Source organism: Anguilla rostrata, chromosome 4 (assembly GCF_018555375.3).
Source record: "Anguilla rostrata isolate EN2019 chromosome 4, ASM1855537v3, whole genome shotgun sequence".
Classification (NCBI taxonomy): domain Eukaryota; kingdom Metazoa; phylum Chordata; class Actinopteri; order Anguilliformes; family Anguillidae; genus Anguilla; species Anguilla rostrata.
This window is the reverse complement of record NC_057936.1, coordinates 23,090,560-23,105,854: the sequence shown is the minus strand read 5'-3', so window position 1 is coordinate 23,105,854 and position 15,295 is coordinate 23,090,560. Positions and strand designations below refer to the sequence as shown.

Here is a 15,295-nt window from a genome sequence, read left to right as displayed (position 1 = left end):
AAGTGCTTGTGTCAGTGAAAGGGGTAGGCTATTGCAATTGCTTATCCTGTCAGCAATAGACATGAAAGGAATGCGAACGAGTGGTACATGTTCTAAGTGCAAACCTGTCCATTGACAGCGCGGTATTCATACGGAGAATATACAGGCAACTGAAATAAAGGAGTGTAGTGTTATTACTTTGAATGATTTCCGTTTTATAGTTTTTCATCATAAAACACAACAGAACACTTTTTCAGACTTTAATACAATGTGTTTCAACGAAAAAAGACAACCCTAAACTCGCTAAAATGTTAGGAATGCATACAGTAGCTACGCGTTTCAAAATCAAACTTGTCACTGTACAGAGCAAAACACTTATACTCGTTTGTCTGGAACTTGTAATGTAATGTAGGCTATTTAAATTCCAAACGTGGAAAGGCAAACCAAATGGGCGGGTTCCAACCAATCACCAGGAGCTGTACAGTAGGCTGTATTTCAACATGCGCAGCCTACAACTCACCGCACTCCAAGCTGTTAGGGGGTACCATATTGTTCTGCTCGGTGGCTCATGTGTCTCATGTGTACTACGGACTGAAAAAGTTTTCATGGAATGATGGATTTGCATTACAACGTAGCAGGGCAACTGAACATGGAATTCAAGCGCACCAACTGCTAACGTACTATATTCAAAGGGAAATTGAATGAAAAGACATTTTAAGTGCTCGAATGCGCAACATGGGCGACAATCAAAATACGACATCAAGTTTAAATGTTGAAAAAACCGCCCTGGCCATCCCCGTGCTAATGTTCATGGTTGGAGTCGTCGGGAATGTCACCGCCATAGCAGCGCTTTCCAAAACTAAGAAAGAGCGCAAGGAGTCTGCCTTCTATACCCTGGTGTGCGGCTTGGCTGTTACTGACCTGCTAGGAACTTGTCTTGCCAGTCCAATAACCATAGCGACATATCTCGAACATTCGTGGCCAGGAACTCTGTGTGAATTCCATTCCTTTCTTCTTCTCTTCTTTGGAGTGGCAGGTTTGAGCATCATCTGCACCATGTCTGCTGAGCGCTACCTCGCTATAAGCCATCCGTACACATACAAAAGATGGACAGTTGACCAACATATGGCACGATGGTGCTTATTTGCCATTTACGTGGGGAATGTTCTGTTGTGTTGTCTCCCTCTTTTGGGGTTCAGTAAGAGTATACATCAACCACCCAACACTTGGTGTTTCATTGACTGGAGGTCCCGGATTTCACTACATGTCTTCTACTCGTTCTTGTACGCTGGTATTAGTTCTCTCCTTATTTTACTGACAATAGCCTGCAATGTCGCCCTGTGCTGGACACTGCTGATCATGCGCCAGAGGGCTAAGAGACTTGCCCCAAGATCGAGTATCAAGAAGCGCTGGAGGGAGCGCTCATCCGGCGTGGAAATACAAATGATGCTGCTACTCCTCGTCACTTCTTTGGTGGTTTTAGTTTGTTCAACGCCTCTTGTGGTAAGTGTCCTTTAAGTTATCTTTAGCTTATGGCACTGACAGTAGGCTAGCTATATTTCTAGTCTGTCTATAGTAGATCTCAGGAGAATTACATGTAGCGCTAATGTAATTAATTCGTTGAGTAATTTATTAAACCCAAAGTGTGAAGAATATGCAAGTATAACCCAATTTAAGAGTGAAGGTAGGTCAAAGCATTATGTATGCGGACACGTCTTCAATCAGAGCAGGGGCATCTTTTAACTGATTACGACGTCTTGTTACAGGTTCGTATATTTGTCAATCAGAGATGGCTGGTCAACGACTGGGGCGCAGATCTTCAGGCAATTCGTTTTGCATCCGTCAACCCCATTCTTGACCCATGGGTGTACATCCTCCTGAGACGTACAGTCGTCCATAAGCTCCTGAGCATCTCAAGGCGGGTTTTGCGGGGCCGGACAAACTCTGTGGATAGGGCACACCCGACTGTACAATATCTGCTGGAGAAAAACTGCGCTATTCCAATAGTTCTTTCCACTGAAGTGTTGGGTCGTGTTTACTTGGATGACAAATCTTCCACGGCTGGTGCAACTTCTCACGTGGAGGAAAAGGAACAGGCTCAGTAATTCATTCCATTGTAGGCCTGTGGCATAGATATCAACCTTGAAAGATTATTGCCCGCAAATATATTAAAATGGTATGTGCTTTCGTGAATATAATTCATAAAATAATATAAACAATAAAATATTTTCCAGAAAGAAACAAATTGTGTACATGTATTTTTGTAGGATCACATTGTCAGATTAAACGTGTTGCTCGTTTTATCAACATCCACTGCATTCCTAAACCAGGCGGATAAATAAAAGAATTACAAAACCTGTTGCATTTATAATTTATTTTGACAAAAATCGTCATTTTCTAAACTTAAGCAGACAGTGCACCGATGCACTGCTTTACACAACTTAAAGTACCTATACAACATAAAATACAACAAAAAATTATAAACAGTGGTTTCATAAAAATACAATTTTCTTTTCGTTGAAACAAAAATCTAACTTAGTTGCATTTTGCACAATTACATAAAAAAATATCCTCTTACCATAAGCAAACAATGTACATTCCAGTAAATTAAAACAAACATAATGACAAAAAAAGTCCCAAACTCGCTATTTTTAAATGACGAAGATACTCAAAACTCTCACAAACAAAAACTACGTTTACATGCAGATACAATATTTCGCCTTTGCCTACACACACGTTACAAATATAAAGTGACAATATAAACATGTTATTCAATACAATACCGGATAATGCGGTAATGTATTCCCAAAATCAGTAGTGTAACATGACATTTTGTTCACACGTACTCAGAATAACCTAAGGAATAGCAGGCATGTAGCTAGCGTCACGTCTTTCTCAGGACTGCCAGTATATGCGCAGTGAGCGCTCATAAGCGCACGTGTTCACTGCAAACGGGAAATGTAAGGGACATACTGTAAAATGTCCAGTGTTAATTATACTCTAACAGCGTTAAATCCGCTCTAACAGATATCATCTGACCCTACTCTGGTCCAAGTGGGACCAAATGTTATCTGTTAAGAGTTGAATTAACACTGAACATTTTACTATGCATATGTCCACTACGTAGATACATTTAGGTAAAGTTGGTGGATTGTTAGAGTGTGAAAACAGACGAAAAATATAGCAAATTATTTTTGTTTCATACCAATGTTTCTGAAGTATGCGGCCATACTGCAAGAATTTGGAAGTATACATGCACATGGAAATGGAAACTGAGGCCTGAAGTCGGTGCTCGTTTCCTGTAGCATCTTCAGTATCAACTTTCATTCGATGTACGAACATTTGTGGAGCCACTTACAGTATCCATGATGCTTCAAACAGCGCATATAACTCTGTATATAAATTCAGAATTCTCAAACTGAAAAAAACTGTATGCATTAAAAATTGAAATATTGCGTGCATGTAACCGTGGCCAGTGTAATCCAACTAGGGAGTTGATCAGATCATTTGAATAGTACAGTCAAAAAGTAATTGCCTATATGTGGATAGTCATCCACACCATTAGGCACATTACAAAAACTGCAATTTCACAGAAAGGACCAGCAAAACTCCGAATAGCACTTCTTCGCGCAAGACCTCCCTAGAAATGGTTTACCATATCTTAATCACATTCACAGTTCTCGCCAATATCTTAATTTCTGGTTTGGGTGGTAAGCGCACATCAGAATTAAAATTAAGACTACCGATACTTAGTTACTAAATTATGTATGATCACATAATAATCATTTCATCTAACATGTAACGAGGCTACAGATGAGCAAAAAGCCCGGTTTTTGATTTTCTTTCTTTACTGCGTAAGCTTTGGGATCATTGGTTTGTCAGTCACACTGCAAATATAATTAACAGTATTGCCGACGTGCCTTCTCAAAAGGCAATTTCCTTTACGCTTAAAAACTAACTAAATGGTCATTGGCAAATATAAAAGGTTCAGTATGTCCTGAATTCTTAATAAGAATCGTAGGCTTCTGCAATATACCGCTTTTCAGTTATACAATAAAGAAGATGATTGCAAATAAAGAGCATACAGTTGAGGTTCCACAGTAAATAGTATATGCACAGCTTATATAAAGGATTTGTCATTGAATTTTTTTTTTTTTTTTACTTCAACTTCGGATTTCGAACAAATTCCACATAAAAATGTATAAAAAGCATTGTTTAGGGAGGACCGAAACAAAAATAATAATGGAAAATAATCTCTTCAATTCATTCACATTCAATAAAATTGACTCAATAATTCCTTACGTGTTCTTTTCACATAGAGACTGATCACCATTTAAAAGTAACACAAACTGCAATAACAACGCGTATTTTTTTGAAGACAGTTAGTGTTCACTACTGAAACCTAATGGTTGCAACAGCAATGAGATCAATATCATGAGTATATCTAAAATCTGGCAGCCACATCCTGTATTATTTGTAATTAAGCAGGGTGTTTTTACTTGATGCATTCATTCTTGAACTCATATTCACACTGAAGGCTTTCAGCCTCGCAAAAATACGTCTAAAATGTTGAAAGTCAGAACCAATTCCTGAAAATGGCACAATCTGACTACTAACAGGAATTACGATTTTATTGATTCGTGTGTGATTTAACCTCAACGTGATCATCTCTAAACATTTACTAATATAATTTCTAAACCAAATCTTTGTAAATAAAGAAAATAGCAAAAACTATTTGGGTCAGGTGTGGACAACACAAATCACGATATAGCTTTTCAAACATGCCAACAATAAAGCTGATTAAAAAATAAAAAATAAACTTTTTTGAAGCAGCACTGCAAATTTACATAAGCAAAACTGTACATATATACACTCCATGCATATAAACAATACAGCAAGGCTGCTGCAGGACTTAGGACTTTCTCACATGACATTCTGCTATGCCCTCACCTTGCCTACAGTGCCTGTCTAAGCTTGCGTTCTCAACTGCTACTTATTTGTGACATTCCCTAAAATATGTGCAGCAGGTGGAGTTTAATCAATCTACTCCCTCTCACATGCACATGTGCGCAAACCAGTACTCTAGTTTTACAGGCCTATCACCAGTTTCTCAGTGATAGGGGCCTTCAATGGCTCACAGGCACACACCAGGAAAGAGAATTATGCTTAAAATATGATAAATACTACATGACTGCATTAGTATCAATCAGTCTCAATGTGCATCAATTTTTAAAAATTGTTTTTGGCTAGAGCTCCATGTCTGAGACTTGTGGAGTCCCATTGCTTTCTATGATTGCACCAAGTGGGGAAACCAACACGACATATCTATGGATTACATTGCACGAATTTGTACGACAAATTCACAGGTAAAGATTAACCAGCAGGACAATTAAACGTTAATGTATACAAAACACAGGTGGGAGCATAAAGATGATGGATTTCAGGTCCTCTGAACAGTCAACCTTGTAATTCATTAAATGTGTCAAAATAATTAAGGGACTGAAATTCTGCGGTATAGCCCAACCACATTTAAAAATGATATTTTGACCTACATCTAGTTTGGTGAAGTCCTGACAAATGAGAACAGTGGAGATTATTTTGTGCGTACCATGCCTTCTATCAATCTATGAGAACAGAAAAGAATTTTAAAGGATCAAAATTACCTGTCGAAAACAGTATTCCATACTGAAAAACAAAATGTAAGAATATCCTGTCCAGTTGTGCTGTTTTGTGTTACTGTGACATGCGTTTTGTCAAAGTGTAGAAAAAAATAAATAAATCAGATTTCTGCACTGACTCGAGAAATGGCACTTCAGAGTTCATTAGAGATGCTTCAAACACAAACAATTTACAGCCAAGTGTGTAACCACGAACCAATACTTAGGACAGTAACAAAGATATAAACAAAGGCAAACAGTATCCAAAAGATCATATCAGCAGGGTTAACCTAAAATGAGGAGAACAACTAACCTGAACCCCCCATGGGATAAATCGGAACGTTTGCCATCTCATTTAGTTCACTATGGGGCCACGCTGGTGTAGCATAACATTCTGTTACTATAGGAAGTTTTTGTGTGAAAACAAGTAATGTGGGACATGCTGTATTGAATTTGTTTGTTAACCCTTTGCAGAATAGTTTTTTGGAATGTTTTTTCCAAAATTCTAAATCAATGTTCTAGAGCTCCATTGCTTTCCGATTACCATTAGTGATTGATATATCAGCACTGGTGTGCATGAAAAAGTAGCCATTGTTACAATGCTAGTTACAATGCTAGTGTCTGAGCTTGGCAAAATACATTACATTTGAATACCGCTACTGATATATTGGGCACAGAAAGCTATAGTATGTGAGGTATCATAGCTGTATATCATAAATAACTTTTAGTTTACCCCCTTTAGTAAAAAAAAAAAAAAAATTAATCTGTTTTACTGCATACTGCAAGAGAACACACCGTATATTCAGTTAATTGCAATGGAAGGTAATTTCTATTATTGTAAAAAAAGGTTCAGTTTATCAAAATAAAAACATAAATCCACACATGGATAATTTCCTTCAAAATAGACATTACAAATGTTGAATACTTCAACTTTCACATGCAAGCTAATTACCTCTGCCGATATTGTGTCAAAATCAATTGGTTTCATTAACGCGGAAGGATTCCTGCTTATCTGGTAAAAACCAGGTAATGACTGTTTCTTAACTAATGACAATGATGTTGTTGTAAATTGAATAAACATGTGAAACTGAAAATCTACAGTACAACTCTGCTTAGACACTGGTTTTAAAACAGTCTCAGGGTGAAATGATTGGTTACACAAAAATATATGACAGAATGTTCTGCTAAATCGGACCCTTTTTTAATCACTATATAATAATATTTCAAAAAGGCAAACGGACTGACTGTTGGGACTACCTGTGACTACTTCAGCCATTGCCCCTTTAAGATGCATAATATTTGGCCATAAGTTTTAGCACAAATATTATAAAATGACTTTCTAACCACAAAACACACAGAGCAAGCATGATTTCCCATCAGTTCTTTGAATGTGAACTGAATAAGTCAAGTATTAACAAAGATGCACGTTAAAAGTTAGTATCCTGCATATCTGCAATTAGAGCTATGCCAATTGGCTGAACAGTTGGCCAGATAGCAATTTATTTTTGTTAACAGAAAAGAATGCAGTCTGCAAACACAACAAATTTACTTCCATGATTTCACTTGATGGGGGGGGGGGGTTGAACTGCAAACAAGTAGAGGCCTTGGAGGAAGGCGGCTTTATCCTTATATAACCCTCACACCACATGGGGAATTCTGTTCAACTGGACAGGAAACTGGGGTTAAAATACTGTAGCAACCCTGCTTAGCATAACATCGTTGCCACTGATTGTTTCTGCAGCAAATAGAGAACATTTCTGTGGAACAAAAAAGCGAACAGAAAATTTCAATAGTAAATCTAATGCTTTTTTGTTTTTAAATGCCAAAAAAAAGAAGAATCTGAGGGCAGGTGAATCTGACAAAGTGCTCATAGAGACAAACGGCTTTTCTCACATCAGTACAGTTCTGTTCCCTTGGTTTCCGCAGAACCTCAGCATTCTCCCCTCTGTTTCTGCCATAGCAGATTTGGACAGCACTGGAGACAATTTGCACATAAAGGAAACCGGTAATTTAACAGTCTCAACAACCCGGCACAGGTCCAGCCTAGATGTCGTACTGGTTGGATCCGTAGCCCATCGTATAGGCCTGTCGGCTGTACTGGAAGTGGTCGGTGAGAACGTTACTCCGGCCGTACTGAATGTCTGAACCCTGCGGGAAAGGCACTATACCGTTGGGCTGCGTCTTCTCCAACCCCACGCTTACATGGTCGAAAGACATCATGTCCTGCTTGGAAACTGGAAGCAGCTTCTTCTTGGCCTCCTGGTTCGCATCATACTTAGCCTGGGGAAAGGTTATCAGCAAGAAGGAGAGATAAATGAAGTCAGCTTAAAGACATATTCTGGACCAGTCACAGCAGAATGAACTTTCAAACTTTCTGTGGATGTAATCCCATGAGAACTCCCATTTAATTTTAGATCTCTGATGTCAATAGCATGCACAGGGGAAAAGCTTGAACCGTCCCCTTATGGTAAGAAAAAAAAAAAACAGATTCCAAATAATGTGCTGAAACACAAAACTGGTTACAGCTTGGCTCTCAGCTGAAAACTGATTACATTTACAGAAGTATAGGTGATTAACAGAGGCACGAGAGGTCACCTTGTTGTAGCAGAAGACGCCCAGGATGGCCGTCAGCATGCCCAGCAAGTTGGTGGAGCTAACGGGGTTGCGCAGCATGAGGAGGGAAATGCTAATGACCATGATCCTCTTGGTTGCATTGGCCACGGCATAACTGAGGGGGCTGACCAGGTTCAGCACGCTGAAGGCAATCACATTCTGGGCAAAGTTGCAGAAGCCGCTCACCAGGAGGAGCAGGACGGTAACAGACCAGCTGGACACTTCTGTCTGGTACCAGTTGAGAACAGCAGGGGACAAAGAAGGAGAGACGACTTACTTTGGAGCCAGACATTTTTGCGCATTTATTTAAGTGATCATTCAGAACTAACTAACACTGCTGGAAACTTCAAGTGAAGATGTTACAAGTTCTGAAGAACTGTGAAAGCCCAAACACACCAAATGCGGATGCAACATGGTTGCTATGTTGCATTCACACGGCTATGCTGATTAGATTAAGAAGCTAACTTATTTGTATTAAACAGCACGCATCAGTTGCAGGATAAAAGCAGAGCTCGGGTTCAGATCTCAAGCATTGCTTGTAGCCTTGTGTGGCATTTAATTCTAAAAAATGTCAGAATTGTTATTTTTTTAATTGCTACATTTTATAATAAATTTGATCTTTTAAAATATATTATAAAAATGTAACAATTTAAAAAATACTTTGGCATTGGACCAATGTCTCTCACACACACATGCTTTCATACACGTTCTCTAACGTGCATGCTGGCACACACTAACACACACACGTACGCACACATACACACACTCTCAGACACATGCACACGCACTCTTTGTTTCCTGCTTTTTGAAGAGTAGAAACTGGAAAAGGGAGAGTTGAAGAGGATGTGAAATGGTAGTTTGTATACATGGTTTAATCCCCGTTTACAGATGGCTTTATTAAGACAACGAAGGAATAAATTGTTACCCATAGGGCGAGTGGGCTGCATGATTTTAACAAATCCCATTTTGTGGATGCTGGAGCTTCTGAAAGGTAAAACGCGGAAAAATGCCTGCTTGTCAAACCCTGGCAGACACTGACGGCCCAACTTGTTTGCAGGGATCACTGAAGTGCTGATTTGGTGTAAGTACCAAATTTGCTAAAGCGCGCCCTCTACTGGACATCTGACAAACGTTGACCAATACTTCTGAAGGAACATTTTTGAAGACCAGTGTTCATTACTGAACCAATTGTTGGGATGGGATGGAATGGGGGGGTATCAAAAAACAGTTAAAAAACAAACAGACTGAAATTACTGAGAAAATCAAGACACAGACAAACCCGAGGGTGCATCATTTAACCATGTACATGATAGCTTCCTGTCTTCAGACTTACCAAGTCTCCATCCACAAGAAATGCAGGTAAGTCAACCAGTACCCAGGTGGGCACCATGAACAGCACAGCATTGAATCCAAGTGCATTGAGAAGTTGCAGGTGGTGAATACGTGTGTCTCGCAACACCTAAGTGAAAGGACAACCCACATGTTATATCAAGCATTTGGACACTACAAAGGTTCTGGACCCTCCAGACAAGTCACTGATGGGTGCTTTTCCACAGAAAATCACTAGAGTCCCAATGAAGGTGTCGATGAAAGTGGGGTTACTTATGCAAAGTTTAAATAAAGGGAAGGTGGGAGACTTCCTTGGAAAAAATCCTTTCCATAAGGATAAGTAAACTCTACATTTGGCATGTCTTTGCCAGAACTAGGGGGATCATTTCTACTCCATTTTCCCCCAACTAAACATATGGAGAGAAATGGAGAACACAAGCTGATTAAAATGTCAATGGACATTTCTGATTAATACAAGAAAATAGCTACTGAACAAGCATGAAACCCAAAACACTGTGTATTTATATTGACTTTAAGTTAACAAGAAACCAGTACCAACCTATTACAGTTAACACTGCTGAATAAAATGCATGTGCAATACACATGACTACTCTATGAATGGAAGTGAAATCGGATGCAAATAGTAATCCATTCAATAACTAACTGAAATGATCAGTTACATGAAATGGGAGGATTGTTAATGATTGCTCTACAGGCAGTTTTAATGGGAGCTCGTAGCATCCTGCCACTGAGGGACTAAATTATCACCCCCCAACCCAAGTTGCAAAAAATAAAATGAAATAAAAATGTAAAAAAAAAATCTATCAGTTATGTAGTACAATTTATTCTGCTTCACCAAACTTCATTGGGCAGCAGTGTAGCATAATGGGTAGGGAAATGGTCTTGTAACCTTGTAAAGGTTGCAGGGTTGATTCCAGAGTAGGACACTGCTGTTGTACCCTTGAACAAGGGTAACAACTTAACCTGGATGCCCACGAGCAAGGTACTTAAACTGGATTACTTCAGTACATATCCATCTGTATAAATGGATACAATGTAAATGCTATGTAAAAATAAAATAAAGCTGTGTAAGTCGCTCTGGATAAGAGTGTCTCCTAAATGCCTGTAATGTAAATGTAAAATAACACCTGAATTTCTCTGACTGTACAGATGGGCTTAACTTGGTAGGCCTACCTTTTTGGAGAATATGTTTTGCAAAGAGAAGCAGAGGGTGGCAGCAAGGGCACTGATCAGCCCAGAGACATCAAAGGACAACTCAGTGATGGTGGCCAGCAGCACACCCCCGATTATGGGGATGAGAGATACATACACCTGGAGAGAGGGAAGAAAGGCACATATTCACACGAGCCTTTACTTTTTGGGTATACAAACCATTCAGTGGGGCCAATTCTCCTTTAGTCATTTTCCACAACCAGTGGGCTTCATGCCAAGAGACATACAGTATTACGGTTTACATTTTTCTAACCACTGCTAATTCAACTAAATGCATCAGGCTTGCCAGATAACTACAATACACTGGCAACGGATATAACACTTGGCAGCTATGTGTACAACACATTGACTCTTCAAACAAACACTGCAAAGTTTAATTTGCAAGTTAATTGAACATTCATTTGGTACCATTCATCTCAGCCCTGCCAGTTAAAAATGGGTCAGCAAGTGTACGTGAATGGAACATACCAACTTATTGGGTGCCACATAGCTTTGTATACATGTATTAAAAAACAAAAAGTACAAGGCTCCCAATGGCCTAACTGGTAAAGGCATTCATCAGGAGCACGGGCTAGGCCCTAGTCGCAAATTGGAGCTTCAAACTTGTTATTGGCTGACAATGAGTGGGGGCTCTCAACAGTGGGACAACAATCAGACTTGTCCTGCCAGAGGGAGGGCTGTTTCAAGTGAACCAGCAGTCCTCAAGTTCCCATCTACTTTAGCCTGTCTCAGCAATGTTCCAGGTATCTACAGGCTACCATTTGTTGCCAGTGAAACATACACCTATACTTTAAACAGCACCCCCTCTCCTGTACTACTACTACTAAAGACTGCAGGCTGTAAATCTCTAGCTGGCTCGCAGGTGAAAAACCCAGGAAGCACAATTTCAGTTTAAAATTTAGACTTTTCCTTTTTGTCCCCCTTTCTTTCAACACTTCTACCAAATATATAGACGCATACGACCACACCAACAGAAATTCCACTGCACTAACTGGCAGTAATATGAAGAACAGGTATTGTAGCTCATATTACACTGCATTATCCTTGAAATAAAATAACCTTCCCAGGATAGAATGTGTGCATGCTCCCATTTCCTCTCTCTCACCTTTGTTGTTTGCTTCTCCTTCATGATGATTCGTGACAACAAGACGACCCATATTGGCATTGTGGCTTTGACTATGGCAAAAAGGAAAATCGAGAGGACAAGATAAATGAGGTCAACACACTGACTCCAAGAACGGCAGTAACAGAAGTAGGCCTATACTCTTTAAAAAAAAAGTGGTTCACAAGTCTGAAACTCTGATTTCCCAAGGGGTGAAATGCATTTTGTGTTGAGTACACAACTTAATGAGCAGCATAAACATTGAAAATCATCATAAACATTTTAAGATACAACAGCACAGTATTTATTTATTCAAGATAATATGGCCCTAATGATAAAAGATAAAACAGCCTCAAAACCTATGAAATGAAGACAATTTCAGCATGTATTTCATAAAGCAATCTAGACATCCTCCAGGAAAGAACTGGTTTAACGACCAGCTACGGCTCAGATGTGGCAGAAAATGATTACACCATTATAGGGTAGACTACGTCATCTTAACACTGCTGCACCCTCTGGCAAACAAAAGAATACAATATGCACTTCTGTTGCTCCAGTTTTCTGTCTGGGGCCACTGTGATATCAAAGTCAGTCTTATGATTACATTATTTGAGTATTGATTTTTTTTTTTTTTGGGGGGGGGGGGGGGCGAGTTCTCAAGATATAGCGTAAAGTAATGGGATTGATGTCAGGACAATGCATATCCTCATATTACCCTTTGCATAACACAGGAGGCTAGATCCACAAACACTGAAGAGGAAATACTGAAGTTACTTTTCCTTCTGTCACACATACAATCAGCCAATCCCGTAGACACGGAAACTCAAATGCTAAATAGTTCTTTATTTCCTGATGTCGAGAGAACGAAGCACACAGCTGTGGAGACATTTCAGACGCTACGATTCGTGTATCGACAAGGTCCCGAAAGTAACTAATTAAGTTTTTCTAGGGCCAAGAGGAAAGTGCACATTAGGGCCATATTTTGGCCGAAGGCATCGTATCCAAATGAAGGCCATCAATGTTGGATAGAGGCATCGTGTCACGGTGATGAAATAAATAAGTTTATTACAGGCTTATTATAGCCGAAATGTTTTAGATTCCATTCCGAAGTTGCTCACTTCCGTATCCGCTCCCAAGGTATCGGATAACACTACAGAATGTAGATTTAAATCCCGGATGCAATACCTGCTTGCCAATCAAGCACGCATTATAGTGTAATAACGACAATTGTGTTTCAGGTGACGTTAGTTATGGACTACTGTTCATATTAGGAGATTGCCAAAAGAAAAAGACACATTACATTCCCACGCTTCGACGCTGAAGCAAATACAAACTTCTTATTTTACAACCACTGGTAGGACATACCCGAATGTATCATTTTGATGTAACTGCGCGACTGAGGAACGTGAATGACGGACTGTGCGTTCACTTGGTGGATAGCCTATGTGAAACCTTATACACCATAGCTAGCTAGCTAGCTGTCAACTAATAGCATTCACATGTTGCTATCCAGTATGATACATTAAACGTTAGCATTGGTAAAATAGCTAAATATATTGACAGAATAAAAACACGTTATTCAGCACTACTGTGTAAGAGAACTGCTTACCTGTGTGAGCGTAGGACACTGGAACCTTCCATATGCTGAAGTGAGCTGACACAGACGCAAAGTATTTTCCAAAAGCTAAAGGCAGAATATACCAACGGTAGTATTTGCCAGGCAGTTCAGTTTTAGGGACTCCCCATGCCCGCAGTAAAGGTGGGAGAAAGACGACAATGGATAAAATGTGGAAGAGCGAGACGGTGACAGGATGAGGAAATCCATTTAAAATTATTTTGTTGATGACATTTCCCCCAGAGCTGACAGTATACCAACATAGACAAAGCAACGCTATCCGGACTCCTTCCTTAACAGGCGCACGCTCCACCGCAGCCATCTTCCAATTTAGAGCCACCGGCAGCAGGACCAGGGAGTACACGTATAACACGGAGCATATAGACTGTTTGCCTCGTGCGTCACTTCCTTTAGTGAAAACCACATTGGCGGATATAAACCATTTCTATACAGTAAAGCACAAATGCGAAATATGAGTTACGCCAGCTTGAATATTGGAAACACGTTGAGATGGCGAGTAGCTACTCTCCAGAAACAACCATATTGAACGTAGAATCTCACTCCTTACCAGCGCTAACTTCCAAACCATGTAGCCATAACACAGGATTTGTGTGTGGATATCAGTATTGTGTCTGAGTGACTGAACGGGGTACACAAATATGAAACAAGAACTTGTTTTAATATGCCACCTCCGGATGCATAGGCTACAACCTGGCTTTAACTGATCGGACGGATAATTGACCCGACCATGTTTGCTGACCTTAAAATTAAGAGCTGTCTAAAAGAAAGCTCGGTCTTGGAATCGAAGGTCTCGAAGTCTGTAGCCCAGCTTCTAGCTGCATAAAATTTCAATGGAAATTAATGTTAAATTGAATTCAAATATGAACATGAATTTAATAAAGCCGGCGGTATAAAAATTAATGCAAGACTGACTTTTGGCGGTTATTTAGTGTAGCCCCTAAAGTTTTTCTTCATCCTATTGAATTAGCACGAATACTTAAATTATAAACGAATTTACTCGTTTCAACAAAGGTTTGTTTCAACATAACATGCAGTCAACATAACATGGTTAAATTAATCCAGATGTATTTTATTAACATATGGATGCAAGATTATAGTCACAAGTATAAAACATAAGCAGTCAATTAGTTGATCCAGCAGTTGATGTAGACAGTGGAATCGTTAGAAGCAAAACTGTCAGACTGTATGTGATTCATTTGCGTATGCTGCAACAAGACCAGGTCAAAACCTAGTATATGGCTGGCCCTAACACACTTCATCCGGCCGACCAATGGTGTAACTTCATCACTCACTCAGTCACAGACATTCGCGTTAGTATGGCTGGCCCATAGACTGTATAAAAATAGGGCTGGCCCCGCTGTTGCGGTCCAGCCAAAAAAGACTTAAACTCCGGAGCCCCACTTCGAGGCATGACGCATTTTCAGCCCTCCAGAAAATTGTACGACTTAATAAACACTAGAGGGCAGCACAGTTAAAATGTGAAAATGAAACCAGAACGTTGCTCGCAGTTATTTCCAATGTAACAAAAGATCATTTTTTAAAATCCGAATTTCATCTGTAATAGAAAATATACCAATGAGGAAAGGCTAGTCTGTCCCAGAAATGCAAGAACATTCAGTTCTGGCAAGCAACCTGGTCGTACTCTTTATTAATGTATTTGGTATTGGCATACCCTACCATGAAATACTGAATAGATGATAAAACTTGTTGAATGTTGATTCGGCAGCTGTGATGTAAAGGAACTTT

The 15,295-nt window shown here is 39.6% G+C and overlaps 2 protein-coding genes across 3 annotated transcripts; one reads left to right on the top strand and one right to left on the bottom strand.

Moving 5' to 3' along the window:
• Positions 1-378: 378 nt before the first annotated feature.
• LOC135252876 (prostaglandin E2 receptor EP4 subtype-like) lies at positions 379-2,224 on the top strand. Its single transcript, XM_064331494.1, has 2 exons — positions 379-1,482; positions 1,746-2,224. The coding sequence occupies exons 1-2, from the start codon at positions 706-708 to the stop codon at positions 2,082-2,084; spliced, it is 1,116 nt and encodes a 371-aa protein (XP_064187564.1). The 5' UTR covers positions 379-705; the 3' UTR covers positions 2,085-2,224.
• Positions 2,225-2,338: 114 nt separating this feature from the next.
• Positions 2,339-13,896, bottom strand: slc35e1 (solute carrier family 35 member E1). Of its 2 annotated transcripts, XR_010329485.1 has the most exons (7): positions 13,523-13,896; positions 11,917-11,987; positions 10,773-10,910; positions 9,583-9,708; positions 8,232-8,477; positions 3,085-7,916; positions 2,339-2,951 (listed from the first exon to the last, which is right to left on the bottom strand). XR_010329485.1 is itself a non-coding variant. In XM_064331493.1 (6 exons), exons 1-6 carry the CDS (start codon positions 13,848-13,850, stop codon positions 7,680-7,682), a joined length of 1,146 nt encoding a protein of 381 aa, XP_064187563.1. In that variant the 5' UTR covers positions 13,851-13,896; the 3' UTR covers positions 2,339-7,679. The 2 variants fall into 2 exon arrangements, 1 of the variants encoding a protein (XP_064187563.1); XM_064331493.1 differs by having other exon boundaries at positions 2,339-7,916.
• Between the last annotated feature and the right edge of the window lie 1,399 nt (positions 13,897-15,295).